The sequence below is a fragment of the Mobula birostris genome, chromosome 5 (genome assembly GCF_030028105.1).
Source record: "Mobula birostris isolate sMobBir1 chromosome 5, sMobBir1.hap1, whole genome shotgun sequence".
NCBI classification, from domain to species: Eukaryota; Metazoa; Chordata; class Chondrichthyes; order Myliobatiformes; family Myliobatidae; genus Mobula; species Mobula birostris.
The window spans coordinates 121900264-121912342 of record NC_092374.1 but is presented as its reverse complement, the minus strand read 5'-3'; the positions used below and the strand labels follow the sequence as shown (position 1 = coordinate 121912342).

The 12079-nt window shown below is 40.1% G+C and overlaps 1 protein-coding gene across 8 annotated transcripts in view; it reads left to right on the top strand.

Moving 5' to 3' along the window:
• Positions 1-10798, top strand: part of gtdc1 (glycosyltransferase-like domain containing 1) — a 364282-nt gene extending 353484 nt beyond the window's left edge. For 7 of the 8 annotated variants that reach the window (XM_072258615.1, XM_072258619.1, XM_072258621.1 and 4 more), the window contains one exon: positions 8472-10798. In XM_072258615.1, coding sequence (XP_072114716.1) covers positions 8472-8555 — 84 coding nt within the window. In that variant the 3' untranslated portion in view covers positions 8556-10798. The remainder of the gene's footprint in view (positions 1-8471) is intronic. The other variant, XM_072258620.1, reaches the window with a different exon arrangement.
• Positions 10799-12079: the final 1281 nt, after the last annotated feature.

Here is a 12079-nt window from a genome sequence, read left to right as displayed (position 1 = left end):
CGTGGATAGACATGTCAGAATGGGAATGGGATGTGGAATTAAAATGTGTGGCCACTGGGAGATCCTGCTTTCTCTGGTGGACAGAGCGTAGATGTTCAGCAAAGCGGTCTCCCAGTCTGCGTTGGGTCTCGCCAATATATAAAAGGCCTGCTGCGTTCACCAGCAACTTTTATGTGTGTTGCTTGAATTTCCAGCATCTGCAGAATTCCTGTTGTTTTTGTTACCCCTCACATCCCCCTTTGACCCTAAACCCTCTCGCCTTCAATGCATGCTCTCTGATATTAGACACTTCAACCCTGGGAAACAGACACCTTCTGTCTGCACTATCTGTGCCTCTCATAATCTTGTAAACCTCTATCAATCTCCCCTCAGCCTCCGCTGCTCCGGAGAAAATGACCCAAGTTTATCCAGCCTCTCATGCTCTCTAAGCCAGGCAGTATCCTGGTAAACTTCTTGTGCACCCTCTCCAAAGCCTCATAATGGGGTGATCAGAACTGTAGGTTTTGATGAACATGGGATAAACCACAATCAGCAAGTTTAGGGTGCAACACCTCCACTACATTCACCCTCAACACTGGTGAAATTCTTGAATACACACTTTTGACTTACTCGAAGAGTCCAAATACATTTATTATCAAAGTATGCATGCAGTATACAACCCTGAGAGTCGTCTTTCCGCAGACAGCCACAAAACAAGGAAAACCATGGAACTTGTTTAAAGAAAAACATGAAATGCCTACCTCGCAAAAACAGAACAAGTCATGCAAACAAAAAAAAGATGAGCAAGAAACACAGAATACAAACCACCAAATCACAAAGGCATTGAAAGAGTCCAGTCATATTCAGTTCAGTTCAGTGTCGCGCCAGTCCACCCAATCAAAATACCACAAAGCAACGACAAAAAAAGGAGTGATCAGAAACCAGAAACACGTTGTAATGTGAACTCCAGAGTCCAATCCACAAACCACTTTGATTGAACCTTGCCCAAGATCTACTGACTCTAGCAGCATTGAGAAAGAGGGAGGAAGAGAGACTGTTCATATATAGGCACCTTCCTCTGCGAGCGGCGAGGGAGGGAGACCATTCTTGCGCAGGTAGACAGTGCTGAACACCCACCCATCTTCCGCTCTCATCCTCGTTAATTTCAATCTTCCTCAATGCTGTAATCGGCAGGATCAGCAAGAAATGGAGTCAATCATGGGCTCGCACCCCATCTCCAGGCTTCTTGGCCTGCCTGCCACATGCTTCGCTTGAAACCTTGCTGAACCCCCTCGTGGACAGATCACTCAATCGACCTGGAAACACAGCACCAAAATATGGATCACAGGCTACAGTAGCAGAACCGCATTTCAAAGAAAATGTAAAATGAAGGAAGTCGTTTTGTGAACTGTCTGAAGAATGTTGTACTTGGTTGCATTGTTCACTAGCACCATCTTCTCCCTGACTCGAACTACTAATTTATGTGCTGTAAAGTCGTCTGGCTCTTTGTGTAGAATTAAATCTTAAGCAACGTAGAAGAAGACAACCTTGAACAGATGGCATAGTACCAGGGGTGAAGTGGCACAGAATAGATTAAAACCCATTGCTTATTACAAACAAGCCATCATGGATGTCAAAATGTAGAAGATGATAAAGGGCCTGGGGGTGATAAAATCTGTAGTATAATGGTGCATGTAATAACAATTTTATGTTACACAACAAGCATCCAGCTTCATCAGAGTTAAAGGGCATTTATCCTGGTTTCAGCAATATGCATATCACTATTCATATTCTTTCTTCATACTCTGAGTTGATTTTTCTTAATCAGGAAAGCATCAATGACCAGACTAAGGTATAAATACTCTATGACGGTGATGTACAATTTATTACTGCATACATCATCCAAAGTAGATGCTGGTCAGACAAAATTATACTATAGAATATTGATGAAGGGAGGACAGGTAAATCTCTGATCAAAATGGAGGAAGTGGAATACATAACAAAAACAGAAGTACCCATTCAGCTGCAGAATGGCCAAGGAGACCTTGAAGCATTTTCATCTCTGTTAGAGGATTCATGTGCAGATTGTCTTATACTGAATTCACATCAATGTGACAGCTTGCATCTTATTTATCACTGAGAATTTGATGAAAAATTGCCTCTGTCACAAAGATGGGTAAGTTGGATTGAGTGAATGACTATTCAGAACTACATGAATTATTGTATACTAGGGCAACACTGAAACATTATTAGCCATTGCTCAAGATTTAAAATAATTTGCTTGCTGTCCAGATTCGTGGGTTCTGAGGTTGCTAAGGAGATCAATGTAGGAACTACAGGCCCTTCAGCTGATGGGATAATTAGTGGCTGATGGGCCTGTTGAGATGAACTACTGGTTCTGCCATTATATAGGACCTCTCCAAATGCATGTACTTGAGGTTTTCAATACCATCCGGAATGTTCCTCCATATAAAGTAGTCATGGGCCAGAGATATCAGTGGGGATGTTCGCATTTCTTCAATAAGGTTTTCAGCATCCTTGAAACTTTTCCTCTGTCCATCTGGGTAATCCCTTCCCATGGGAGAGCTTAGAACAATATATCTGTTTAAAGAATCGAGTGTAGGATATAGCAAAATATTGCAATGTCTCCGTAATGTTCACAACGTCATCAGCTTATCAACAATAAAAAACAAGAATTGCGTTGAATGCTTAATTTTTTTTGTGTTAGTTTTGCATTTTCTGTCATTTGGTGCAGTGGTGAATAAGGTGACCGGACTATATCTGATTTCAATCAGTGACCACTTTATTAGGAACACTATACATCTATCGTTAATACACATATTAAATAAGCCAGTTGTCTGGCAGCAAATCAATGCATAAAAACATGCAGACATGGTCAAGAGGTTCATTCGTTTTTCTGACCAAGTACCAGAATGGGGAAGAAATGTGATCCAGGTGACTTTGACCATGGAATGATTGCTGGTGCCAGATGGGGACAGTTTGAGTATCTCAGACACTGCTGATCGCCTGGGAGTTTTATACACAGCAGTCTCTAGACTTAACAGAGAAGTGTGTGGAAAAACAAAAAAAAGCATAATTTGAGTGGGAAGCAGCTCTACCAGTGAAAAATGCCTTGTAATTGGGAGAGGTCAGAGGAGAATAGCCAGACTGGATCAAGCTAACAGGAAGGTGACTAACTCAGGTAACGACACATTGCAACAGTGGTGTGCAGAAGAGCATTTCTAAGCACACAACATGTTGAACCTTGAAGTGGATGGGCTACAGCAGCAGAGACCACGAACATACACTCAGTGACCACTTTATTTGGCACAAGAGGTACCTAATAAAGTGGCCACTGAATGTATAATCTTAATATTATATTTCCTGTCTTAGTTTCTCATTAAATTTATAGGGACCATCCCAATAACCACTAGCTGAAATTTGACTAATATCATAATTTAGTCTCAATCAGGTCTAAATAACCTTATGCAATGAGTGAAAATGAAGTACAATCAGCCAATATAAATACTTACAGACATGGTTTTGATGGTAGGAGAAGAATATAAACTTCCAGTGATATCTTAATATCATTGGCAATCATTCTGGTAATCAGACATCTATGCCAAAACCTTTCTTTATACTATGTGTGTTTATGCTGCCTCACATAACTAATCTTAAAATAGTCGGCCTCTTAAATTTTTTGACAAAAGTAACAAAGTAATACATTCATCCTTGATTTGCCCAACTTGGATAATTTTCAAGATTACATTGAAATCGTGAACAATTTACTATCCAGTGAATATGAGAGTAGTTTCTACTTTAGATACATCCGTAAGAGTGAGTGCAAGTTGTGCTCAAAATCTTCAAGTTTTCCAAAGTGAATTTGTGATTTGCAAGTTTCCACGCAAATCCATTAACCAACTTTTGGGAATAATAATTAGCTCAGAGTTTGCATTCAACAGTGAGATGCCAACAGTAACCCCCAAATATTCAACACTTTTGCATATTTCCCTTTTAACATCCCTTATCACCATTAGGAAAATTCTGGAAAGGGTCAAAGACTCATTGAACACTACATCACAGAAACAGGCCCGTCAGCCCATCTAATCCATCCTGAAATGTTATTCTGCCTAGTCCTGACCTATACTATTGTCCTCCATAGCCCTCTCATTAATGTACAGTACTTATTCAAACTAGTACTCCTCACCCTAAGTACACCACTGTGCAACTGGGTCTTGGACTTCCTAACCGACAGAACTCAGATAGTCAGGCTGCACAACCGCTCCTCCCTCCCCATCATCTGCAACAGGGGTGCCCCCCTGGGTTGTGTACTAACCCTGTTGCTGTACGTCATGCTCACACTTGACTGTCCGACCAAACACTAGAGTAATCACATTGTCAAGTTTGCTGACAATGCACGACTATGGTTGGACTCACCACCAACAACGATGAGATGGCCTATACAGAGGAGGTGGAAGAGCTCGAGACTGGTGCCAGGCAAATAACATCTCCCTTAATGTCAACAATACAAAGGAGATGGTTATCAATTTCAGGAGAACTCGTGCCACTCAAATCACTCTTTGCATTGGCAGCACAGCAGTGGAAACTGTGAGCAGTTTCAAACTCCTGGAAATGCACATCTCACACAACCACTCATGGTCCCAGAACACATCCTGCATAATCAGGAAAGCTCACCAACATCTCTACTTTTGGAGGAGGTTGAAGAGAGCTAGACTATAATCACATCATTCTACAGACGCACAGAAGTGAGCATCCTAACAAGCTGCATCACTGCTTGATACAGGAACTGCACTAAAGCAGATAGGATGGCTGTACAATGGGTAGTCAAAACTACCCAATGCATCACCAGCACTAACCTACCTGCCATCAAGAACGTGTATACAGAAAGGTGCTGGAAAAGGGGCTAGTAGCATATGAAGGATCTCACCAACAGTGCGTATTCACTGTTTGTCCCACTCTTGTCAGGTAGGAGGTTACTTAAAATCGACACTAGGACCACCAATCTCAAAAAAACAGTTACTCTCCCCAAAAAGGAAGGCTGATCAACATCTCCACACCACCAACCACCCCTACTTTATCATTTCCTGTCAGTCACCTTATGTATAGGCACTTCTCTGTCTAGTGTCATTTTACAGACATGCCATCGGTCTCTGTATATAAGCTATCTTATGTATTTATTGAAATTTTTCAAAAAAATATTGTTTTCTGTATCTTGTGTATTCTGTGCTGCATCAGATCTGGAGTAACTATTATTTCATTCTCCTTGGACTTGTGTACTAGAATTGACAGTAAACATTCTTGAATCTTGAAACTTCTCTTAAATGCTGAGATCAAACCTGCATCCACCACTAACGATGGAAATTTGTTCCACACTTGCAGCATCCTCTGAGTGAAGAAGATCACCATCAGGTTCCCTGTAAATAGTTCTCCTTTCATCCTTAACCTATGACCTCTCTTCCGAGTCTCACCCAACCTCAGTGGAATAAACTCTACCTATAGACCCTTCATGAGGGGTACTCTTGTCGGCGCCAAGCCAAGTGGGAAGCTCTTAGCCTATACCTTCCCCTTCTAAGTCCTGCCATACCAGAAGGTGTGTAGTAGAACAGAACAAATCCCATTAAAATGCCTTTTCATAACATTTATACAGCTGTGCAGCAATTAAATACCATGTTAGATTTTGGGTTTTTTTGGAGTCTCCAGTGTCTTGTGATTACATAATCTTGACTGGAATTGATGCATGCATTTCCATAAAAATAGAATCTATTGATTTGTCTATTGAAGCACCTTGGTTTTAAATAATTTGCAAGATATTGGGCGACCTGCTCCCACCCTGTTCTGTACTGTCAAAAAACCGAGACAATCTTCTGAAGGTTTCTGTCTGGAGAATGCTCAGTGCTTCCCCAAAAAGGATTAGAAGCTGTTTTCAGCCTTAGAGCCAACAGTGCCAATTATCATCAAATCATGGCACATTTTATGCACAAGTAAATCAACTGAAATCTGGCCCAGTCTCAAATGAAAGAACAAGATACCATTCTATCATTTGAACTAAATATGTATATATGTGCTTGCTACTCCTTGACTCTCCCAATCTGGCTCCAGTAATAGTTACCACGTTCACCTCACACGTGAAATGTCTCCAGTTCAATTACAGGGAGATTTTGGGGTCCAGGTCTATAGTTCACTGAAAGAGGCCATAAAGTGGATAAGGTGGTAAAGAAGGTGTTTGGAATGCTTGCCTTCATTGATAAAGGTCTTGTCTACAAGAGTAAGGGAAGTCATGCTGCGTCAGTGTAGAAATTCAGTCAGGCCACACTTGGAGTTTTGTGTGCATTTTTGGTTGCTCCATTATAGGATGGATGTGGAGACTAGAAAGATGCAAAAGAAGTTTAACAGGATGGTGCCTGGGTTAGAGAATATGAGCTATAAGGACAGGTTGGATAAGCTTGTTCTCAGAACATCGGAGGCTGAGGGGACAGCAGATGGAAGTTTTTAAAATTATAAGAGGCATAGATAGAATCAGCAGTGAGAATTAATGCACCAAGGTAGAAATGCCAAATGCCAGAGGACATGCTTTTAAGGTTAGAGGGGGGATGTTTAAAGGTGATGTGAGGAGCCAGTTTTTTTATACAGAAGGGGATTGTAATGGGTTACCAGGTAGTAGTGGTACCAGGCTGTTTGATGGAGTTTAACAGGCCTTTAGGTAGACACATAAGTGTGAAGGGAAAGGAAGGATATGGATGATAAACAGGAGGAAAGCATATAGTATAAATCAGCATCAGCATCAGCATCGGGACAACATTCTAAGCTGAACTGTCTGTCCAGTGCTGTACTGTTCTATTTCAATATCAGATGCATTGAGTGGATGCATCTATAAAGAGCAGTCTGCTAACCTCCTGTATAATCTAATTAATTAAAAGTTCCAAATTTCTGAATTGACAACCTTCTGCAATTGATTTTTCCCCTCATCTCCTGCAATATTCAGTTAATTTTTGATCTACATTTGCAAAATAAGTTTTGTGAAACATAATATAATAAATTAAAACTAATTGTCATTGGTAGCTATTTAAATTACTTACCTATCAAATGTGGTAGCTTGTGTAACCTTTTTTTTTATACCCAGAGCCGATGCAGTTATCCCGCTCTCCTTGGCAATACTTCTGAGCATAGTAATGAACGCCACATGGCAAACACATGAACTCGCTTTAGTTTAATTACTCTGATCATAGAATTGTGCTTCAACTTTTGCTGTGAACCCCATGTCTTCCATCTGGGTGAGCACATAGTCAAATAGATGTTTAACCTGTAGAATTTTAATATCCTAATATTACTGTCACGGTGTATATGTTAACAACTGGTGAAAGCTTTCAAGGATGTATATTTTAAAAATTATTTTGTCTCTTCTACCATTGGAATTCCCAGTTGCCCCCGCTTTGCAACATGCTTTCCTACTCCCTGCTTCTCCCTCCACCCCATTAATCATTTCTTAATTTCTCAACTGTTGCCGACACTTCATTCATGGTGAAGTTTTAACATTCCTTCTCGCGTATAGAGTACTGCAGAAATTAAGATTGCATTCTGATCTGAACATGCTGCATCCCAGGATGAAGTGCTCAGAGATGTCACCATTCCTGTTAATTCTGTCACTCTATTGCAAACATGCAGCTGAAAGTCGGTCTGCAACGTTACTTTGCTAACTTCTGTTTAACTTCATTAACTACAGTAGGCCAGTGAGTCTGACACATATGCAATGAGTAAATTGCCTTCTTGAAGATAGGGGAATGTCAATGTTATCAGCTGAAATTGTCCCCATTGCCTAATGTAAGGATTCCGTTGCAGTGTTTTGCACATCCATGCAGCTATTTACATTTTCCTCATATTATTTCATATTGACTACATCACTGCAAAGTACATTACTTAATAAATGCACTTTCAATATTGCTGTCCTGCTTGGAAAAAGAACAAGCTTTGGACAATGGCTTTTATGCTACCATAATCCATTAATTGATGAAAATTTATTCCGCACTGGAGAATAAGACTCCTTTTCCCTCCCATTCATTCTGTGGTGAAGCAGTGTTGTTGCCAAGGTGTCGTTACACCAAACAACCTAGGCAAGGCCAGTCAAAGGAATGGTCATGCTCAGTGAGTGCATGCATCAAGCCAGGGTGTCCTGCTGTTTGGCTGTCAGAACAACAGAGCCAAACTAGATAAACTTTCATGAATGGGTTGGTAGGTGAACCAGTAGCCATGGAAGTTTGAGGTAAGTACTTTCCAATGATGCTACCAATTCCTTACCATTTCTGATTTTCCATTGGTATTAAGCTGTTGTTTGTGGGGAAAAAAAGCATCTTAGGATGAAAATGAAAATGCAGGGTTTTTTTTCCCCTGTGTAAATTTTATTTAGTGCTTCAAAGATGTAAAGATATAAAAGGAAATTCCTTTGTTCTTAAAAAAGTTTCTTTTCCTTTCTATAGGTTAACTTGGCCCGCTTTTCCTGGGTAGTTCTTCGTGGCAAATTCAGGTCCCTGCTTGCAGCAGAAGCTAGAGAAGATTTGTGACAGATGGGTTTAAGTCACAAACTTGCAGCCTAAGGCAGAATCTGTGGAAGTTTCCAGAGTGTGCCCATATTTACCTGATCAGAGAGAAAGAAAATCTGCAGAGGAAGCTGAGCCTGGCTGCTTGTCATAGCTGACACAGAGCCATCTGCCACAAACCTGTGGCGGCTTTAGATCTTCGATCCCTGCCACCACCCCAGCCCAAATTAAATACAGATTCATAGTGAAGTTACGATGGTTACACATGTCCCTGCTTCACATGCAGGAGACTATCTGCTCAAAAATATGTGGCCTGTTGTGCAACCACATTCATGTATCCCATATGTGGTGCCACATTGAATTTCCGGTTGAATCTGTTTTTATCCTTTGTACTGTATGACATGGTGCCTAAATACTTTCTTCTTGTGGACTTGATGGCAGCCAAGCTGCAGCTTCAAAAGCTTGCACTTGGCTGTGTTTATACCTAGGTTGCCAGGTTATCGCTAAAGTCCTGTCATGTCCTCAAAGGGCCACAGGGTCTGAAAGGAGGATCAGGATGCTAGTGGACTAATTGGGCAGCCATCCATGAATTGTTTCCAGGCAAAGATTGCTTTAGTCTCTCCCTTTTTTTTATTTATTGTGAATTAATCAGTGTGATGCAGGGATTCTTTAGCAAAGGTATTAATAAGAAGTCTGGCAGGTATTCCCTTGATTCACAGTGTTGCATTTGCAATTAATTAATCTTAAGAAAAGCTGAAAGATAAACAGCTGTAATTCAAACTAATGTTGAGAGTATGCTGTGTGTTGCAAGCTATTTGAAGCAACAAAGGCAGGGATGTTTTCAGCCCCCTCCCGTTACAGACAGTGAACTACCAGACACTATCAAAATCTACCGCCAATGAACTGATTCATAACTGATTATAGCTGCGAGCAGATGTGGCTTGAAGTACTTGAATGAAAAACACAATTAAGGACTAAAGGTTTACTAAATACTAAATAAATGTCCAGAAAATTTCAGCATCAGCATTGCAGTGTTAATTAACACTTTCCCCAAAAGATCGGCAAATAGAGCCCTTCTCAGATATCTCTCAGCTGTGTCATGATGCAAAGGTTTCTTTTTAAATCATGCAGTAGTGCTTTTTTGGGGTCATAGCTTTCTTCTCAGCATCTCTTCAGTGATAGTGTGTCTCTGTCGCTTACAGCAATGTTTTTTTGGCTTTTAGATAGACCTGGCTTTTTACTCTGGAACGCTGATTGTATGACACCAAGCCAGGAAAATATAAGCAGCAGCTTAAAAAAAAACTTGGCGAGATAGGGCATAATGAATCTCTAGTTTATGTAGTTAATTTTAAGGAAAAATGTTTTATGAGTAATGTTGTTTGTTAGGAGCAGAATGTGCTTAACTGTGGCATTAATAGACTTCGCAGAGGTTACTCAGGCCCCTGGGTACATCACAAAACTGTCCTCCTACACGATAGAGCGTGCAGCTGCAATTTAGCCCCAGGCACACCTACCCACAGTCACTATCTAATGCATTTTACATTTGTGCAGATGAAAAAGAGGAGGACTTTGCACTCTTTGTTCCTTTGTACCTCGCATCAGCTGCCACATGGAAACTGTAGTGTAGGTTTCTCTTTGTCTTTAATCTGTAATTAGGAATTCTGTGTATAGTCTCTTCATTGTGGCTGCCGTCGGAGTTGACAAATATTACTAAGGGATCACGGTAGTCAAGTGTAAGGACGAGAATAATACATTATACCAGTCCTGGGAAGTTTTGGTAGGTGCTTTCACCGTACACAAATGTAATTCATAATTAAATGAGCCTTAGTTTATTGTAAAATATGAACACTTCCCACATTGAAAAACACCTACAGAAAGGGCGGAAAGAAATTCAGTTCCTGCGTAAATCCTTTCACCTGGTTATTATGTTGAAACCGCAAGACATTAATGCAATTTTTTCATCATGACTGAAAGTGTCATTCCGATTCAGATATACACATTTGTTGTGGTAAGACTATAAGCTCACAAATCACAAGAGCATGAGATGCTCAGAAAGCAAGAGTGGTGGCTCCTTTTAATTCAGCAGTATATAGTTAACCCTTGATGGGCTATCAAGTAGTTGTGGAATGTATACAAAAAAATGTGAACAGAGACTCCATTTAAAACGATTTGTTCACTTTTAAAAATGGCTCTTTGCTGACCTTGCGTTTAGAGTCGTCTTTAAATATATATTGATTTGAATATATTTGTGTTAGTACAACAACTGAATTTGTTTTTATACTTGGTTTTCTATTAAACTTAAACAGTTGTTTATTTTAATAAAGTATTAAAATCCTGGATGTGTGTGTGAGTGTGTTCCTCACTATTTAACAGTGTTTTGCAATGAAACACATATCACACTTACAAGATGATTTCATTTCTGAATAGTAAAGTTAACCAGCAAAACGTATTAGGATAACCACAGCGGTAGTCGCTCCTCAATCCAAATTCTGTGATTAAAAGGCATTAATCAGATCAGTTGATTGAGGCAATCCACCTCTTCCATCAATCAAATCAGTTTTGGTGCATTCTTTGTTCTCCGTATAATAGGCCTCAATTTAAGGATCCTTTGTGTTTGGTTTATAAAGTTACATTACAAAAGAGATTTAAGATTTTCCTGATGTCTTTTCTTTAACTGGACCTTTGATCCTAAACCTGCTGGGGCTAGTGAAATCCTCACCCATTCTTGAGCACCCCCACATCATTGGAATTTGAATAGACCCACCTGAAGACTTTAGTTGTCTTCCAACATAGTCTATTGTTCCTGTGGACAGAAGGGGGTCTCAGGGTACTTTTTGTGCATCTCTCGAGTGGCCAAAGGTGCTTTATATGGGAGCTATATTCCCCTGGAAATAAGTAACCAGGAAGAAAGAAGTCCATATACCTCATTTCCTGCTATCTGCATTTAGAGCTAAGGAGCAGGGGGTCATCTTTACACCCCAGTCTACCTTAATACCTTCAGACATAGGATGCATAGAAGCTCATTGAGTGAGTCTTAAACTTTCATTGCATGCATCGTTCCCTACTGTTTTGTGTTACAAATCACACTGACAAAGAGCTTCCCCACACCCCCTGCCTCTTTACCTTTTAAAAAACATTAGTTTAAGCGTGCATGTGGACCTTTTGTTCATTTATTTTATTTCAGTACCTTCATTTGGACTCATATATTTAACCAACCAATACGAAGATTAATCAACATTTTTGGTAAAGTTAAACAAGAAAGGTTTTACAATGAAAAACAAGCAGATAAGGCGAAAGTCTGTCATTGGTAATGTTGAAATAACGCAGACAGATTACAAATACATTGAACATTCTTCCACATTAGAGACGGGGAATGTTTTATATTAGTCAATGTTCAGTCCTTCAGCATGCAGTGGTATTTTTAAAGACTGCTTCGCACAATCTTACAGCTGAAGAATAATTGGGACATTTGTTTTTGAGCTTTAGGGTACTCAGTTGGTTCCTACTGCTTGAAGAGGCAAGTGACAGGTTTCTTGTTAGAGAGAGTC